General features: G+C 55.1%; 2 protein-coding genes across 21 annotated transcripts in view; both read left to right on the top strand.

Annotated features, from left to right (window-relative positions):
- Window positions 1–105: 105 nt before the first annotated feature.
- On the top strand, window positions 106–6,512 carry Plin5 (perilipin 5). Of its 5 annotated transcripts, NM_001134637.1 has the most exon segments (9): window positions 141–182; window positions 460–574; window positions 755–815; window positions 1,241–1,436; window positions 2,062–2,144; window positions 2,417–2,633; window positions 3,479–3,678; window positions 5,167–5,280; window positions 5,605–6,512. In NM_001134637.1, coding segments are annotated over 8 exon segments (1,428 nt in total). In that variant the 5' UTR covers window positions 141–182; window positions 460–530; the 3' UTR covers window positions 6,118–6,512.
- A 1,754-nt stretch (window positions 6,513–8,266) lies between these two features.
- The window catches only part of Plin4 (perilipin 4), an 8,824-nt gene continuing 1,421 nt past the window's right edge, over window positions 8,267–15,669 (top strand). Inside the window, exons 1-9 of one of the 16 annotated variants that reach the window (XR_015628783.1) lie at window positions 8,267–8,310; window positions 8,436–8,503; window positions 8,589–8,721; window positions 9,467–9,525; window positions 10,821–14,241; window positions 14,488–14,601; window positions 14,721–14,908; window positions 15,231–15,302; window positions 15,521–15,604. Coding sequence is in view for 12 of the 16 variants with exons in the window: in XM_087566979.1 (XP_087423105.1) it covers window positions 8,453–8,503; window positions 8,589–8,721; window positions 9,467–9,525; window positions 10,821–14,241; window positions 14,488–14,601; window positions 14,721–14,908; window positions 15,228–15,302 (4,041 nt within the window). In the remaining 4 variants the exon portion in view is untranslated. Of the gene's footprint in view, window positions 8,353–8,435; window positions 8,504–8,588; window positions 8,722–9,466; window positions 9,526–10,820; window positions 14,242–14,487; window positions 14,602–14,720; window positions 14,909–15,227; window positions 15,303–15,520; window positions 15,605–15,669 lie in introns of all 16 variants that reach the window. The other 15 variants (XR_015628781.1, XR_015628782.1, XR_015628780.1 and 12 more) reach the window with 15 other exon arrangements.

Genomic DNA, 15,669 nt, shown 5'->3' with positions numbered 1-15,669 from the left:
TGGATCTGGACTCGGCGTCCCTGGGCCGCTATGGCAACCAGAGGGCGGGGGCGGGCCAAGACACACCCCCAGTGCCTCATTGGCCCGCGTGCGGAGGCCCCACCCAGACCTGCTATAAGGACGGCGGGTTGACTCTGGTGGGATCGCCCGAAATACCCGCAGAGTCTGAGCTCTGCACTCAGGTGAGGGCTCGGAAGCGGGTGGGGTAGGGATGGCCCTGACCCTAACTTGGCAGGGGGTAGAAGTGGCGAGGGCGCAGAAGTGGCGAGGGCGCATGTGCAGAGCCACAGGCACAGCAGGTGGTAGGACCCTTGTCCCAGTGGGCAGGGGTCCAGGACCCAGTTGGGCGGGGACCAGGCGCAGAGGACAGTGGGACAGCCATGGTGGGGACACTTAGGACATGAGCCTTGAGGTCAGCGTCCCTGTCACCCTCTGCCTCAACTTTCTTGCCTGTCAAAGGGATCTGATTTTCCGGCTGCTGCCTCCACCTCTGTAAGTGGGGCTGGTGTTCCTGTCTGTCCCTACTGGAAATGGACCAGAGAGGCAAAGACACCACCCTAGCTCTACACAGCAGGTAATAATGAAATTTAAACTCATCCTCGTTCCACCAGAGCCCACGCCTCTCCAACAAAGCCATAAGTTTTTCATTATATACCTTCTGTGTGCTGGGCCTTGTGCATGCCTTGCCTATGGACCCCAGAATACCCCACAGGGCTGACTCAGGGGTTCCCTCTCTCTGTGTCCTACCCCCTAGGATGTCCGGTGATCAGACAGCTCAGGACCCTGGATCCAGCCTGGGGGAACTGGACCAGCACGTAAGGGGCTGGAAGAGTGACAGCAAGGGCTGAGGGGGAGGGAAGGGGAGTCTGAGGAAGCTTCATAGTTGGGTCCCTGCACGACCAAGGTCCAGTCCCTTCTCACAGCTCCAGGTGACTGTTGTCAACCATAGTAGACACTACAGTGATAGCACCAAACTTACGGTATACATCATTCACAATTACACCTGTGGGGAAACTAAGGCCCCGAGAGCAGCCAGGTCTTTCTCCAAGGGGTTATCACCCAACCAGATCCCATCAGGGTGGCCTCATCTGGAGGACCAGATGTTGCCCTGATGCCTGATGCTCTGTGTGTGTGCTGCAAGCTGCAGCCATTGGCAGGGCGACCTGCCTTCTGTCCCCCAGCCTGGACTAGAAAAGGGAATGGGGGTGTGGCTGTGCCCTAATGTAACTGTTTTCTGCAGAACGTGGTGAAGCGAGTGGTGGCCTTGCCCCTGGTCAGGGCCACGTGCACTGCTGTGTCTGGTGCCTACAACTCAGCCAAGGACAGGCACCCGCTGCTGGGCTCTGCCTGCCGCTTTGCTGAACACTGTGTGTGTAGTGTGGCTACCTGTGCCCTGGACCACGCACAGCCACTGCTGGAGCACCTGCAGCCCAAGTGTGAGTCTGAGTCCCTGCTTGGTCTGTGGTCTGTCTCTACCATTCCCAGAGCCAGGTGTCCCTCCCAGGCCATTCAAGGCTGCTCCCCGAATCATCTCTTTTGAAAATTTTTCTGAGTCAGGGTTTTGCTCTGTAGCCCAGATTGGCCTAAGATGCTCAGCCATCCTCTTGCTTCGGCCTCCTGAGTGCTGGGATGATGGCTCTGCACCACCACACTCGGTTTATGTAGTGCTGGGATCAAAACCACACGTAGTGAGCCCAAGAAGGGATTCTTCTTGGGTCCTCTCTAGGTCCCTAATTCTGTCCCCCCTCCCCTTTCCAACCTTCGGGCATAATCCTTGTCTCCTAAGGTCAGGTCACTGGCTCAGGGCTCTCACCTGACCAGGGGACAAGAGAAACAGGGCCAACTGTGTGACTGAAGAAGAGGGTCCCTGCGCAGGGGCCCTCAACTCTTCTGTTGTCCCCAAGACTGTGAGCCTGGTTAAACTGAGGGACCCAGCAGGGGATGGAAGAAAATGGGCTCAATTGCTGGAATGCCACAGGTCCCCTGTGGTCTCACCTTCTCTGCCATGTCCCTCCTGTCGGAGCACTTCACACCTGTCCGTCACTCTCCCTCTCTCTTCAGTGGCCACAGTGAATGATCTTGCCTGCAGGGGACTAGACAAATTGGAAGAGAAGCTGCCCTTCCTGCAGCAGCCATCGGACACGGTACTAGAGATGACCAGGCCTCGGGGTACCCCTTAGGGTGAAGAGCTAGGGAGGGAGAGAAGCTGGGGGGAATCAGGTATGTATGATGGACTGAGTAGGTCGGGCATTGGCCCTGGCTGGCCAGAGGGGGCATACTTCAGGGCTGCCTATTCAATAAGGGAAACTGAGGCACAGGACTAAGAGGAAGCCCAGAGGTCTTTCAGGTCCTCTGCTCAAGGACTATGTTAGGGATGAACAGAGCCACTAGGTCACAGCATCACCCTTTCCTGCAGGTGGTCACCTCAGCCAAGGATGCAGTGGCCAAAAGTGTCACAGGCGTGGTGGACCTGGCCCAAAGGGGCCGGCGTTGGAGCGGGGAGCTGAGGCGCTCCGTGAGCCAAGCCATGGACACTGTGCTGAGGCGCTCCGTGAGCCAAGCCATGGACACTGTGCTGGGCAAATCAGAGGAGCTGGTGGACCATTTCCTGCCCATGACTGAAGCTGAGCTAGGTACTGATCAGAGAGGTCTGGGGCTTGCCCAAGGCCGCACAGCACAGCACAGCATGGAACAGGGAAACCTGGAACTCAAACCCATGTCAAATTTCTCCTCCACTATACATCCTAGAAAGTCAGACACTCAACTCTAAAGATACATGTGATGAAGCAGTCTCAAACCGGCGGCCCTGAAAACTGCTTTATTAGGCTTGGGGATGTGTCTATTCATTTCATGTAATTTCATTGTTTTGAAACAGAGTTTCCCTCTGTAGCCCAGGCTGGCCCCAAACTCATGGCCATCCTCCTGTCTCAGCTTCTTGTGTGCTGAATCCTGGTCTGCTTCTGGCATGCTAAGATATTTAAGTTAAAAAAAAAAAGTGTGTGTGTGTGTGTGTGTGTGTGTGTGTGTGTGATTGTGTGCACACATATGTGCCACAGCAGGCACGGGACTTAAGATGATATCTTTGGAGTGGGTTCTTTCCTTTCACTATGACACTGAACTTGAGTTAAGTGCTGGCCTGATGCCAGCACTCCCTACCTGTTTCCCTTATCTGTGCAGGTCTGGGGCTACTTGCCTAGCATGCACAAAGCCCTGGGTCCCATACCCAACACATGCCTGTCACCCTAGCACTCAGAGGTAGAGACAGGGTGATCAGGAGTTCAAGGTCAATCTCCACAATTGGAGTTGGAGGTTACATGTTTCAAAACAAGGTTAACAAAAGTAAACTATATTCCATAGGATCTGGGGAAGTTTAAAGGGGCCGATGTTGTATATCTGGGACCTGGGTGCAGTTCAGGGATGATGAATGACAGAAGTGCAGGCTGTGGCCATGCCGAACCCCTGGTTTTCTCATCCTTAGTGGCCCTGGCGACTGAGTCCCAGGGCCCAGAAGTGGGCTCAGTGGAGGAGCAGAGGCAGAAACAGGGCTACTTTGTGCGTCTGGGATCCCTATCGGCACGCCTCCGCCATCTTGCCTATCAACACTCTTTGGGGAAACTGAGGGAGAGCAAACACCGCACCCAGGAGATGCTGGCCCAGCTGCAGAAAACTCTGGAGCTGGTGAGCAACCTGTCTTTGTGGTCAGTCTTTGGGAGTATGAGCAGGGCTATAGCTGGGGGCGGGGCATTTCCTGGGAGGATATGGGAGGGGCTCGTGTTAGGGGAGGGGGCGGGGCTCTCACTGGAGGTTGGGCTCCCAGAATTCTGAGTCTACAGAGGGGAGGAAGAAACCCTATCCCTGCTTTCCCACCTACCTGGTGGTTAACAGTGCCCTCTGCCTTCAAATCCCTTGCCCAGTCCACTGCTTCATTCACCTCCTCACACACTCACCCTCCACCCACCCAGCTTCACTCACGTGGTCCTCTCCACAGCGGACACCAGAGAGTGCCTGTGAACACAATCTGCATCCTTCCTCTCCTATCCCCATTACATCGTGTCCTCCTCCCTCCCTGCCCCCACTGCATCCCACCAGGCTACTGTGCCTAGCGTCTTTGTCTAGGCTCTTCTGGGAGATCCTGAAGTGTGTGCTTTTGCATTCATGTGGCTACAGGTGTTAGTGTCTCCCTCCATTTCCTGGCCGGATAGTACTCCACAACACACATTATACATATTTATGCCCATTCAGCTTGTTCTGCCACGGTGCCTTTGCAGTGTGCCTATGCCTTATCACATCCTTCGCCTGTGTGACCTTTAGTTAATTTCCTGCGTGTCAGAAGCTTCCAGACTTTCCCCATTCCCAGTAGTGATGGCATGGGGACTTTACATATGCTGGGTAGGTGCTCAGCACTGAGCCATACCCCAGTTCTCCCGGCACCTGGCTATTGAGCACTTACTGCATAGCTGGCCCATCGGTGGCCTGTCTCTTGTGGCTGATGGGTCACACTTTGCACACAGTCTGATTACTAAATGCTTATTGAGAAAGTTCACTGTGTGTCTGGCCAGAGCTGCATGGTTTACCAGCTGTGTGAGGCAACAGGATCTTGTAGTATCTAATGGGTGGCTGGGGCATGGTGGTACAGGCCTCCCAGCCCTCAGGGACCTGGGCAGCCACCACACCCACCATCACCTCCCTATGCCATGGTTTTGTCCTCATCCAGCAGTAATTCCATCTCCAGTGAGCCCCCTCCCCATCCTGGTTCTGCAGATGAGGCTGAGGCATCCTGGGAGCCAATCTGTGCTCTGTGTGTCCTATTTTGTTGCCCACTGAGCTTTGTTTCAAGGACCGCGGATAGCAGTTAGTCATCAGTTTCCCCCCTTTTCCTGGCTGAATACTATTCTTTCCCACGGATAGTCCACATTATATATCCATTCATCTTCCTCAGGCACAAGGGGCAGGGAGGGCTCTGTGCTAGGCAGAGCAGGGACCCATGTGGACAGGGCTATGATAGTGAGCATCTAGAGGGGCAGAAGGGAGAAGGGTCGGGCTGGCCAACAGAGGGCAAAGCTGACTGCATTCAGTCTGCACTCTTTAAGGGCTGCTGGAGGCCTGCAGCCGCTTAGGGTAGGCCCACCCCAAGACTGCCTAACCCCTGGTGTCCCCATCCCACAGATCCAGCATATGCAGAGTAGGGCAAGCCCCACCCCTACTTTCCATCACCCAAAGGTCCAGGAGCTTTGCGGGGACTGGAGCCCATGTCTGGAGAATGGCTACCGCCACAGCCAGGTAAGGGGCCAAGGGAAGGCAAGACCCACCCTGGACCTGGGATGGAGACCTTGTGTGCTAAGCCCAGGCCCAAGTGCTCTCAGTCATTAGGTCATCCTCCCCATTGTGTGCCATAAGGGAAACAGGTCAATCCTGTTAGGTGTCCATGTGAGAAATTAGCTCAAAATACTGTGTTCTCATGGCAAACTGAAACAAGACAAGGCCTTCACATTAGATTTTGTGGGGAAATCAAGGCAGGCCAAAGCTCCCAATAAATGCATGAGAAAACTAAGAGAGGCCACGGTTCCTGTTAGATGTATGAGAAAACTGAGGCCTGCCTTGCAGGTGGAGCTGGAGACACTGGCTCTGTCGAGAAGTCTGACCCTGGAGCTGCAGAGTGCAGTGGATGCCCTTGCAGGCTGTGTTCGGGGCCTGCCCCCTAGTGCCCAGGCCAAGGTGGCTGAAGTGCAGCGCAGTGTGGATGCTCTACAGGCCACCTTTGCTGATGCACACTGCCTTGGTGACGTGGCACCCACTGCTCTGGCTGAGGGCCAGGACAGCGTGGCCCAGGCACATGCCTGTGTGGATGAGTTCCTGGATTTGGTCCTTCGAGCCATGCCACTGGCCTGGCTTGTGGGGCCCTTTGCGCCCATCTTGGTGGAGCGGTCAGAGCCCCTGATCAACCTGGCCACCTGTGTGGATGAGGTGGTGGGTGACCCTGACCCCCGCTGGGCACACATGGACTGGCCAGCCCAGCAGAGGGCCTGGGAGGCTGAGCCTGCAGACCCTGGGGGACAAGAGGCTGAGCCCCCACTGGGCCAGGTCAAGCACACAATGATGCCAGAGCTAGACTTCTGACCATCGAGGTCCCTACTGCCCCCTGGTGGTCCTATGACAGCACTCAAGCTAGTCAGGGCTTCTGCTCCCTTCCCTAGATTTTGAGGTCTAAGTGGACTTCAGCAGACAAATTTCAACCCCTCACAGGAGACCCTTCCTTATGATCATGTCCTTACCCCCAAAGTTGACGGCCAGCTTGAGCTGCCTTATCAAGAATGTCTCAAAAAAAAAAAAAAAAAAAAAAAAAAGAAAGACAAAGGTGGCTGGGAGGAAGACCTGGTACCCACAGTACCTGGGGGCTTGGGACTCCTCAAATCAAATGATTTTGGTTAGTGCCCAGCCACCCTTGCTGGGCCAGAGAGACTCAATTGCTTTGCTGTTTGTGGTCCAGAATAAACATGTTTGGTGTGGTCTAAGGTGCTGCGAGTTTTCAGGGTGTGACTTTAGGGATGTGGGGATGGAATTTTGAGCCAGCATTCAAGGATGGTGCATTTCTTAATGAGCTGCATGGCGTAGCATAGGTTAAACTTCGAATACACATAAATGAAAGCCATTCTTACTTTAGTACAAATTAGTTCTTGGAACCTCTTGGGATCAAAAGAGGAATGGGGGACCCAAGGGGTGGCTTCTTCTCACTGGACCTGCAGCTTGCCTGGCTGCATTGATGAGGGCTGCAGAAGACAGGCAGGGCAAAGGCCAGGGTGGGTCCCCTGGGGTCCCTGATCTCTCTCCACAGTCTTGGCTGCCCCTCTGACTCCCAGGTCTGGGCAGTTGAGAAACCACTCTCTAGCTTGGGGAGGTCAGGGTAGTCCCTGGCTTCCCCAGAGCCTGGTCTAGATAGCACTTCTGGGTATCCAGAACCCCTATAACTCCCTAGTGCTCAGACCAGTGTCTTGAAACAGGGCACAACCCTCCTCCAGACTCAATGCCTCCTCCTCCAGGTTGCCTTGTTGCAGTGCTCCCACCCCAACCCTTCAGGAGCACCCTCTTCTGCTCCAGAACTGTCACCCAACACAACCAAGAGTTCAAAGAGACCAACCCAGGGACACCAGGCCCCTGCCTCTTCCCCTAGTTCCAGTGCCAGAATTAAGTGCTCCATTGCTGAAGTTGGCACATCCATTCCAGGGGTACAATCCTAGGATAGAGGCCAGAATGGGGGTGGCAGTTACTCTGCAGTCACTTCACTGATGGCCTGCTTGGCATACAGTGAGTTCTGGGGATGTCTGAATGCTGTCTGTGGGACCTCAGGCCCAGGATGCTACTGCTCCCGCCCTCTCACACACTGGTTAAGCCAGACCCATCAAGCTTGGGTTCTCACACATCAGTCAGTCTATGTCCCTTTCAGTAGAACATGTAACTGCCCTCCACAGGACACACACTCTTCTCTTGGAGACCCTGTTTCTGCCCAGGGAATGCTAACATACTGTTTGTTGAGTGACTACTGATCACATACAACCTCATTTCAAACTCTCATGCAGGGTTGGGATTTAGCTCAGTGATAGAGCGCTTGCCAAGCAAACACAAGTTCCAAAAAAAAAAAAAAAAAAAAAAAAAAAAAGAAAGAAAGAAAGAAAAGAAAAAAAAAACTCTCATGCACCTTTACCTGTCCTAATTTAGACAAACGTTTCCTAAGTGTCTTATGTATGGCAAGCACTATTCTGGGTGCACTATATAAACAGGATGACAGAGGTGAGGCTGTGTGGGAATTTAGAGGAAGGTATAGCAGGCAGAGGTGTGGCCTGTGCAAAGGACCTGGGGCAGAGAACACAGCTGTGCAAAGGTTCTGGGGGAGGGAGAAAGGGTCCTGAATGTTGGAGGTGGCGTCTGTGACTGGAGTAGTCAGCTGATGAGTCTAGAAGGGGAAACTAAGACCCAAAGGTAAGGTGGTGCCTGGTAAGGAAGGAGGCCTCAGAAAAGTAGGGGCAGAGAGCAGGAAGCCCCTTGGGGAGCACAGCTAGTCCGTGAGTCACCAGGCCTTCAGCCAGCACCATAAGCAGAGGCTGCTTGGCCCACAGTGGAGAGCAGGGGAAAGGTGCTGGGCCACATCCACACTGGCCTGGGCGGGCAGGCATGTGACACCCCTCCCCCCATTCTCTGGGCCGCCTGCCTGGGCCAGCCAGGCCCACACCCTCCCCAGACCCTATAAGGCCTGGGAATTGGGAGCCCAGGCGCTGCCAGCAGCCGCCCTGCTCTGAGGGACCCCGAATGGTCCAGGTGAGTCCAACTGCTGTGTCACCCAGCGACTGCCACCTCCAGGTGGGTGAAGTGGGTGCTGGGGGAAAGCAGGGTGGGGATGAGACAGGAGGGGCCTTCAACATGTGGCACTTTCTGCCTCCTAGCCCCGTGGGCTGCCATCATGTCGGCTTCAGGAGATGGGACTAGAGGTTCCCCCAAATCAAAAGGCAAGGTAAGAGAACAGAGGGCTACCCTGCCAGGGATCCTGGGAACATAACCCCAGTGTCCACTCACACTACCTCACCCACCCCATGCAGACCCTGAGAAGTTTCTTCGGGTCCCTGCCTGGCTTCAGCTCTGCCTGGAACCCGGTGTCCCACACTAAGTGCTCCACAAAGGATGTACAAACAGCAGTAGACCCCTCAGGGACTCCTGTCCCTCCATCTCCAGGTGAGTGGCAAAAGAGAAGTGGTGGAAACTGAGTAGTCTGGCAGAGCAACTGCCCAGGAAGGAGCCGAGACAATTCTTTTTTTTTTTTTTTTTTTTTTTTTCCCGGAGCTGGGGACCGAACCCAGGGCCTTGAGCTTGCTAGGCAAGTGCTCTACCACTGAGCTAAATCCCCAACCCTGAGCCGAGACAATTCTGGTGACCTTGTGTCTGTGTTATCTTCTTAGATGAAACTGAGGCAGACACTGGCAATATTACAGCCAGGGAAAGTGGGTGTTTAAAACCCTGCTATAGCCCTTTGCTTGTTGTATGGGATGCCAGGCTCAATGTTGTGCTTGTCTGAGCTTGTCAAGGGTACTCAGAGTGGGCCAGCAGCTGCCCTGGGGTCACACAGCATTCTGGGACTCAGTTGGGGTGTCTGCAGTAGGCTTCTGGCAGCTGGTGGCCGGGGCAAGGTGGCACCACTCCCCCCACTGCAGACTCTGGAAGTCCCAAGTGTGCAAGGTGGGTGTCCAGGACCCAGAGTCCGAAACAGAATGTCCTCCTGCAGCTGCTGGGGCCTGTGTCACATGGGCCAGGGCTACCCTTGGCAGGGAGCAGGAGGGGAGGCTGGGCCTGGCTTCTGCTGTCCTTTGCCAGTGGCTGGGACATTCCTGTCTTCTAAGGCCAGGTCTGGTAATTGCACAACAGCAACAGGCTCTAGCCAAGAGGCCTGCCCCTCATTCCCTGTCTGGCTCTGTCTCTGCAGTGGCTACCAACCCACAGATGGCAAGAGATGCATCAGGGCTGCTCCAGCTTTCTGAACAGGTGAGCTGGATTAGAAGATCCTGGATAGGAAACCTGGGCATTGTCTGGGAGGTTCAAGTTCCTTTCATGAGGTGGGGTTCCCTCTCTTTACCTTGGGTACATTCTCTACCTTGGGCCTCAGTTTTCACATCTGAGAAATGGGCACAACCTTTCAGCAATCCTATATAAGGCTCTGTGCTCAGCACTTGCGCTCCCCTGCCCCTGGGACACAGGGACTGTGCCCCAAAGTACCACTCACACTAGCAAAGGGCCAGCAGTGGTAGGCCCATACCCTATAGATTCAAGTCAAATCACAACCCTGGCAGCCCTGCTTGTTCCTCTATTTCGGCAACAACTAAGCATTCATTGAATCCCTTTCATTCACCCTCCTGACCTTGAAGGAAGTGGGGTTTTCTTGCATCTGATAAAGGGTCTCATGTGCCCAGTTGGCCTGTACTTCATTATACAGCTGAGGCTGACCTTGACCATCTGATTCTCCTGCCTCAGCTTCCCAAATGCTGGGTTGCCAGGTGTGTGTGCCTCTGCACCTGATTTATGGGCTGCTGGGAGATGAATGAATCCTAGGACTTGATACATGCATACAGCTCCAACCCAAGCGGCAGCGCTGACCCCAGAAGGCATGGGTGTATTTTCTAGGTAGGCTTTTGGGGAGGGAAGACACCTTACGCACCTTACATGATTCAGAAGTAGGGAAGAACTGGGGACACTAGCCCACGTCAATGCAGAAAGCACAGAGACAGACACTGTGGGATGCAAATGCTGGGCCCAGCTTCCACCCTCTCAGTGCCTGTGGCTCTCCCATTGGGACTTTAGTATCTGCAGGTATGTTCAATATCCCCTAGGGAAGAAGCATTTGCCTGGAGCCACTCAGTGGCAGCACATCTGTCATCCCAGCAAGTCCTCTTTGGCTACATGAGACCTTGTATCAAGCAACCAGCTGACAGCAGAGTGCGGCCTCTGACCCTGTGGGCCTTTGGCAACAGTATGAGACGTGTCAAAGCCCAGCAGACACTGATGGGGTGTTTTACTGCATAGCCCAGGCAGACTCGTGAAAATCCTCTTGCCTCAGCTTCATAGTGCTGGGAAGATCACATGCCTAGCTAGAAAGAAATCATTTCAGCAAGACAGAATGTGTGTTCTAGGTCCCCAGACATTACTCTACAGCTGGATGAGGCTGTATTTGGTCAGGGTGGGTGCAGAGGGAGGTCCTAGGGACCCCGAGGACTGGGTGTACAGAAGGTGTGGATAGCATAGAGGGATTTTTGTGAGGTGTGACCTGTGCCTTTCCTCATTAGACAGCTGGGGACAAGAACATGGGAAGCATTGGTGCGACCAGCAGCCAAGATGCCTTCTACTCTGGGGTGGCTGGGATCATGGATGCTGCAAAAGGAAAAGTTCAGGGTAGCCTGAGTGCCACCCAGTTGGCTCTTGTGGGCACTAAGGAGACAGTGTCTGGAGGTGTCATGGGAGCAGTGGACATGGCCAAAGGTCTTGTCAAGGGAGGCCTGGACACCAGCAAGAGTGTACTCATGGGCACCAAGGACACGGTGACCACAGGGCTCACTGGGGCCGTGAACATGGCTAAAGGAACTGTGCAGACAGGCCTGGACACCAGCAAGAGTGTACTCATGGGCACCAAGGACACGGTGACCACAGGGCTCACAGGGACTATGAATTTGGCTAAAGGAACTGTGCAGACGGGCCTGGACACCAGCAAGTCTGTGCTCATGGGCACCAAGGACACGGTGACCACAGGACTCACAGGGGCCGTGAACATGGCTAAAGGAACTGTGCAGACGGGCCTGGACACCAGCAAGTCTGTGCTCATGGGCACCAAGGACACGGTGACCACAGGACTCACAGGGACTATGAATTTGGCTAAAGGAAGTGTGCAGACGGGCCTGGACACCAGCAAGTCTGTGCTCATGGGCACCAAGGACATGGTGACCACAGGGCTCACAGGGGCCGTGAACTTGGCTAAAGGAAGTGTGCAGACGGGCCTGGACACCAGCAAGTCTGTGCTCATGGGCACCAAGGACACGGTGACCACAGGGCTCACAGGGACTATGAATTTGGCTAAAGGAAGTGTGCAGACGGGCCTGGACACCAGCAAGAGTGTACTCATGGGCACCAAGGACACGGTGGCCACAGGGCTCACAGGGGCCGTGAACATGGCTAAAGGAACTGTGCAGACCGGCCTGGACACCAGCAAGTCTGTGCTCATGGGCACCAAGGACATGGTGACCACAGGGCTCACAGGGGCCGTGAACTTGGCTAAAGGAAGTGTGCAGACGGGCCTGGACACCAGCAAGTCTGTGCTCATGGGCACCAAGGACACGGTGACCACAGGACTCACAGGGGCCGTGAACATGGCTAAAGGAACTGTGCAGACGGGCCTGGACACCAGCAAGTCTGTGCTCATGGGCACCAAGGACACGGTGACCACAGGACTCACAGGGACTATGAATTTGGCTAAAGGAAGTGTGCAGACGGGCCTGGACACCAGCAAGTCTGTGCTCATGGGCACCAAGGACATGGTGACCACAGGGCTCACAGGGGCCGTGAACTTGGCTAAAGGAAGTGTGCAGACGGGCCTGGACACCAGCAAGTCTGTGCTCATGGGCACCAAGGACACGGTGACCACAGGGCTCACAGGGACTATGAATTTGGCTAAAGGAAGTGTGCAGACGGGCCTGGACACCAGCAAGAGTGTACTCATGGGCACCAAGGACACGGTGGCCACAGGGCTCACAGGGGCCGTGAACATGGCTAAAGGAACTGTGCAGACCGGCCTGGACACCAGCAAGTCTGTGCTCATGGGCACCAAGGACATGGTGACCACAGGGCTCACAGGGGCCGTGAACTTGGCTAAAGGAAGTGTGCAGACGGGCCTGGACACCAGCAAGTCTGTGCTCATGGGCACCAAGGACACGGTGACCACAGGGCTCACAGGGACTATGAATTTGGCTAAAGGAAGTGTGCAGACGGGCCTGGACACCAGCAAGTCTGTGCTCATGGGCACCAAGGACACGGTGGCCACAGGGCTCACAGGGGCCGTGAACATGGCTAAAGGAACTGTGCAGACGGGCCTGGACACCAGCAAGTCTGTGCTCATGGGCACCAAGGACACGGTGACCACAGGACTCACAGGGACTATGAATTTGGCTAAAGGAACTGTGCAGATGGGCCTGGACACCAGCAAGTCTGTGCTCATGGGCACCAAGGACACGGTGACCACAGGGCTCACAGGGGCCGTGAACATGGCTAAAGGAACTGTGCAGACGGGCCTGGACACCAGCAAGAGTGTACTCATGGGCACCAAGGACACGGTGACCACAGGGCTCACAGGGACTATGAATTTGGCTAAAGGAACTGTGCAGACGGGCCTGGACACCAGCAAGAGTGTACTCATGGGCACCAAGGACACGGTGGCCACAGGACTCACAGGGGCCGTGAACATGGCTAAAGGAACTGTGCAGATGGGCCTGGACACCAGCAAGTCTGTGCTCATGGGCACCAAGGACACGGTGACCACAGGGCTCACAGGGGCCGTGAATTTGGCTAAAGGAAGTGTGCAGACGGGCCTGGACACCAGCAAGTCTGTGCTCATGGGCACCAAGGACACGGTGGCCACAGGACTCACAGGGACTATGAATTTGGCTAAAGGAACTGTGCAGATGGGCCTGGACACCAGCAAGTCTGTGCTCATGGGCACCAAGGACACGGTGACCACAGGGCTCACAGGGGCCGTGAACATGGCTAAAGGAACTGTGCAGATGGGCCTGGACACCAGCAAGTCTGTGCTCATGGGCACCAAGGACACGGTGACCACAGGACTCACAGGGACTATGAATTTGGCTAAAGGAACTGTGCAGATGGGCCTGGACACCAGCAAGAGTGTACTCATGGGCACCAAGGACACGGTGGCCACAGGGCTCACAGGGACTATGAATTTGGCTAAAGGAACTGTGCAGACGGGCCTGGACACCAGCAAGAGTGTACTCATGGGCACCAAGGACACGGTGGCCACAGGACTCACAGGGGCCGTGAACATGGCTAAAGGAACTGTGCAGATGGGCCTGGACACCAGCAAGTCTGTGCTCATGGGCACCAAGGACACGGTGGCCACAGGGCTCACTGGGGCTGTGAACATGGCTAAAGGAACTGTGCAGACGGGCCTGGACACCAGCAAGAGTGTCCTCATGGGCACCAAGGACACGGTGACCACAGGGCTCACAGGGACTATGAATTTGGCTAAAGGAACTGTGCAGACGGGCCTGGACACCAGCAAGTCTGTGCTCATGGGCACCAAGGACACGGTGACCACAGGGCTCACTGGGGCTGTGAATGTGGTTAAGGGGGTTGCCCAGGGAGGCCTGGACACCAGCAAATCTGTTCTGATGGGCCCAAAGAACACTGTTTGTGCTGGAGCCCCAGGAGCCATTAATGTGGTCAAAGGGGCTGCCCAAGGAGGCCTGGATACTTCAAATTCTGCATTCCCAGGCACAAAGTCTGCAATGTTAGCTGGCTTCGCAGGCGCAATGGACATGGCCAGGGGTACGGCGCAGACAGGCCTGCACCCCAGCAAGCATATACTTACAGGCACGGAGGACATGGTCTGTGCTGGGGTTACCAGCATCATGGACACGGCTAAAGATAGTCAGAAGAACATGGACACCACCAGAGACAGACTGTCCACCATGCTGGCTCATTCAGGTAATGTACCCACCAATGCCATCCACACAGGTGCTCACATAGTCCCGAGTTCACTCTCTGGCTCTCACCCCCCAATATATCATGAGTCTATCAACCCAGGGGTAGGACCGGCCACTCTGACTTCCACAAAGTTCCTGTCCTGTGAGACCAGCAGCTTCTTAGACACATATGGCTTGGGGCATGTCACAGAGCCCACAGCTCCCATCAAAAACCTTGTGTCTGGTATGACTTCATCTCCCCACACAGCTATCAGGTCTATGGAAGAGTGTGGTCATCCTGCTGCCACACACTTTGCTACACTTCCTGATGAGTTGAAAGGCCTGGGTGATTTCTTCCAGCCCATGACAGCTGAGGAACAAGGTGAGTGCCTGCCCTTCCCCATCACAGGTCCCTGGGGTCTGGGCTTTGGTGAGACCCCATCCCCATTTTGGGGGTCTCAAGGCACCTTTCAGATATATCGTCTCATTGCTTTCCTCCAGCTCAGCTGGCAGCCTCAGAGTCAGGGTCCCGAGTACTCTCTGCCAACCGGGGAAGCTACTACATCTGCCTGGGTGATCTGGCCCCGAGCTTCCGCCAGCGGGCTTTTGAACATGCCCTGAGCCACATACAGCACAACCAATTCCAAGCCAGGGCCGCACTGGCCCAGCTCCAGGAGGCCTTCCAGATGGTAAGAGAATCTCTGGTCCCCACTCTAGACACCTCCAACTGGTCACCAGCCAAGTGCCCAGTGAACTAAGCCACCTGCATGCAGACAGAGCTGAGGCATGGGTGTTCTGGCATCATCTAGTGAGCTAGGTGTGTGGTTGCGATCTGTGAACCCAAGGGAGAGGGTAGTATGGTTGACCAGGCTCTAGCAGGGGTTCTTTCCCCAATAGCCCACCTCCAGAGTTATGCTGGGCATTATGGACACAAAAGCCTGATATTCTGTGTCTCTGTCATCTGCCCACCTCCTCCCTGGTCACAAAGCACCCCCTGTGTCCTCTAAGCAGATACCCACGGAATTTGGAAAAGACAGAGACATTGTGGGATGCAAGGTGGCAGATTCCTGGGGAAAGAGCATGGTGAGTGGTTGGGACAGAAAGGAATCTGTGGACATGCAGAGGGCAGTCGGGTGGGATATGAGTGGACAGAGGGGCCACCACCTGGCCTTCCAGATGCCCTCATGAGGACTATGTTTTGGCTGCACCACATATGGAGGTTTAGACTTAAGATCCAGGTACTGCACTGAGTGTCCCCACCCATTCTGGGCCCACCACCTTTCCTGTGGCTCTTTTTCCAGACATACATGATCACAGCTACAGATGGGTAGCTGTGCAGGAACCAGAGCTTGAGCACCACGGTGGAGGCTATTGGTAGTCGTGAGGTGGGTGTGGTACGGGCCTTCCTTCCCACTCACTGCCTCTAGTGAAAGCCCTGTCCCTCCTTACC

Source organism: Rattus norvegicus, chromosome 9, assembly GCF_021556685.1.
Source record: "Rattus norvegicus strain SHRSP/BbbUtx chromosome 9, alternate assembly SHRSP_T2T, whole genome shotgun sequence".
NCBI classification, from domain to species: domain Eukaryota; kingdom Metazoa; phylum Chordata; class Mammalia; order Rodentia; family Muridae; genus Rattus; species Rattus norvegicus.
The sequence above is the reverse complement of the archived record's forward strand: the minus strand, read 5'-3'. Positions and strand labels throughout refer to the sequence as shown.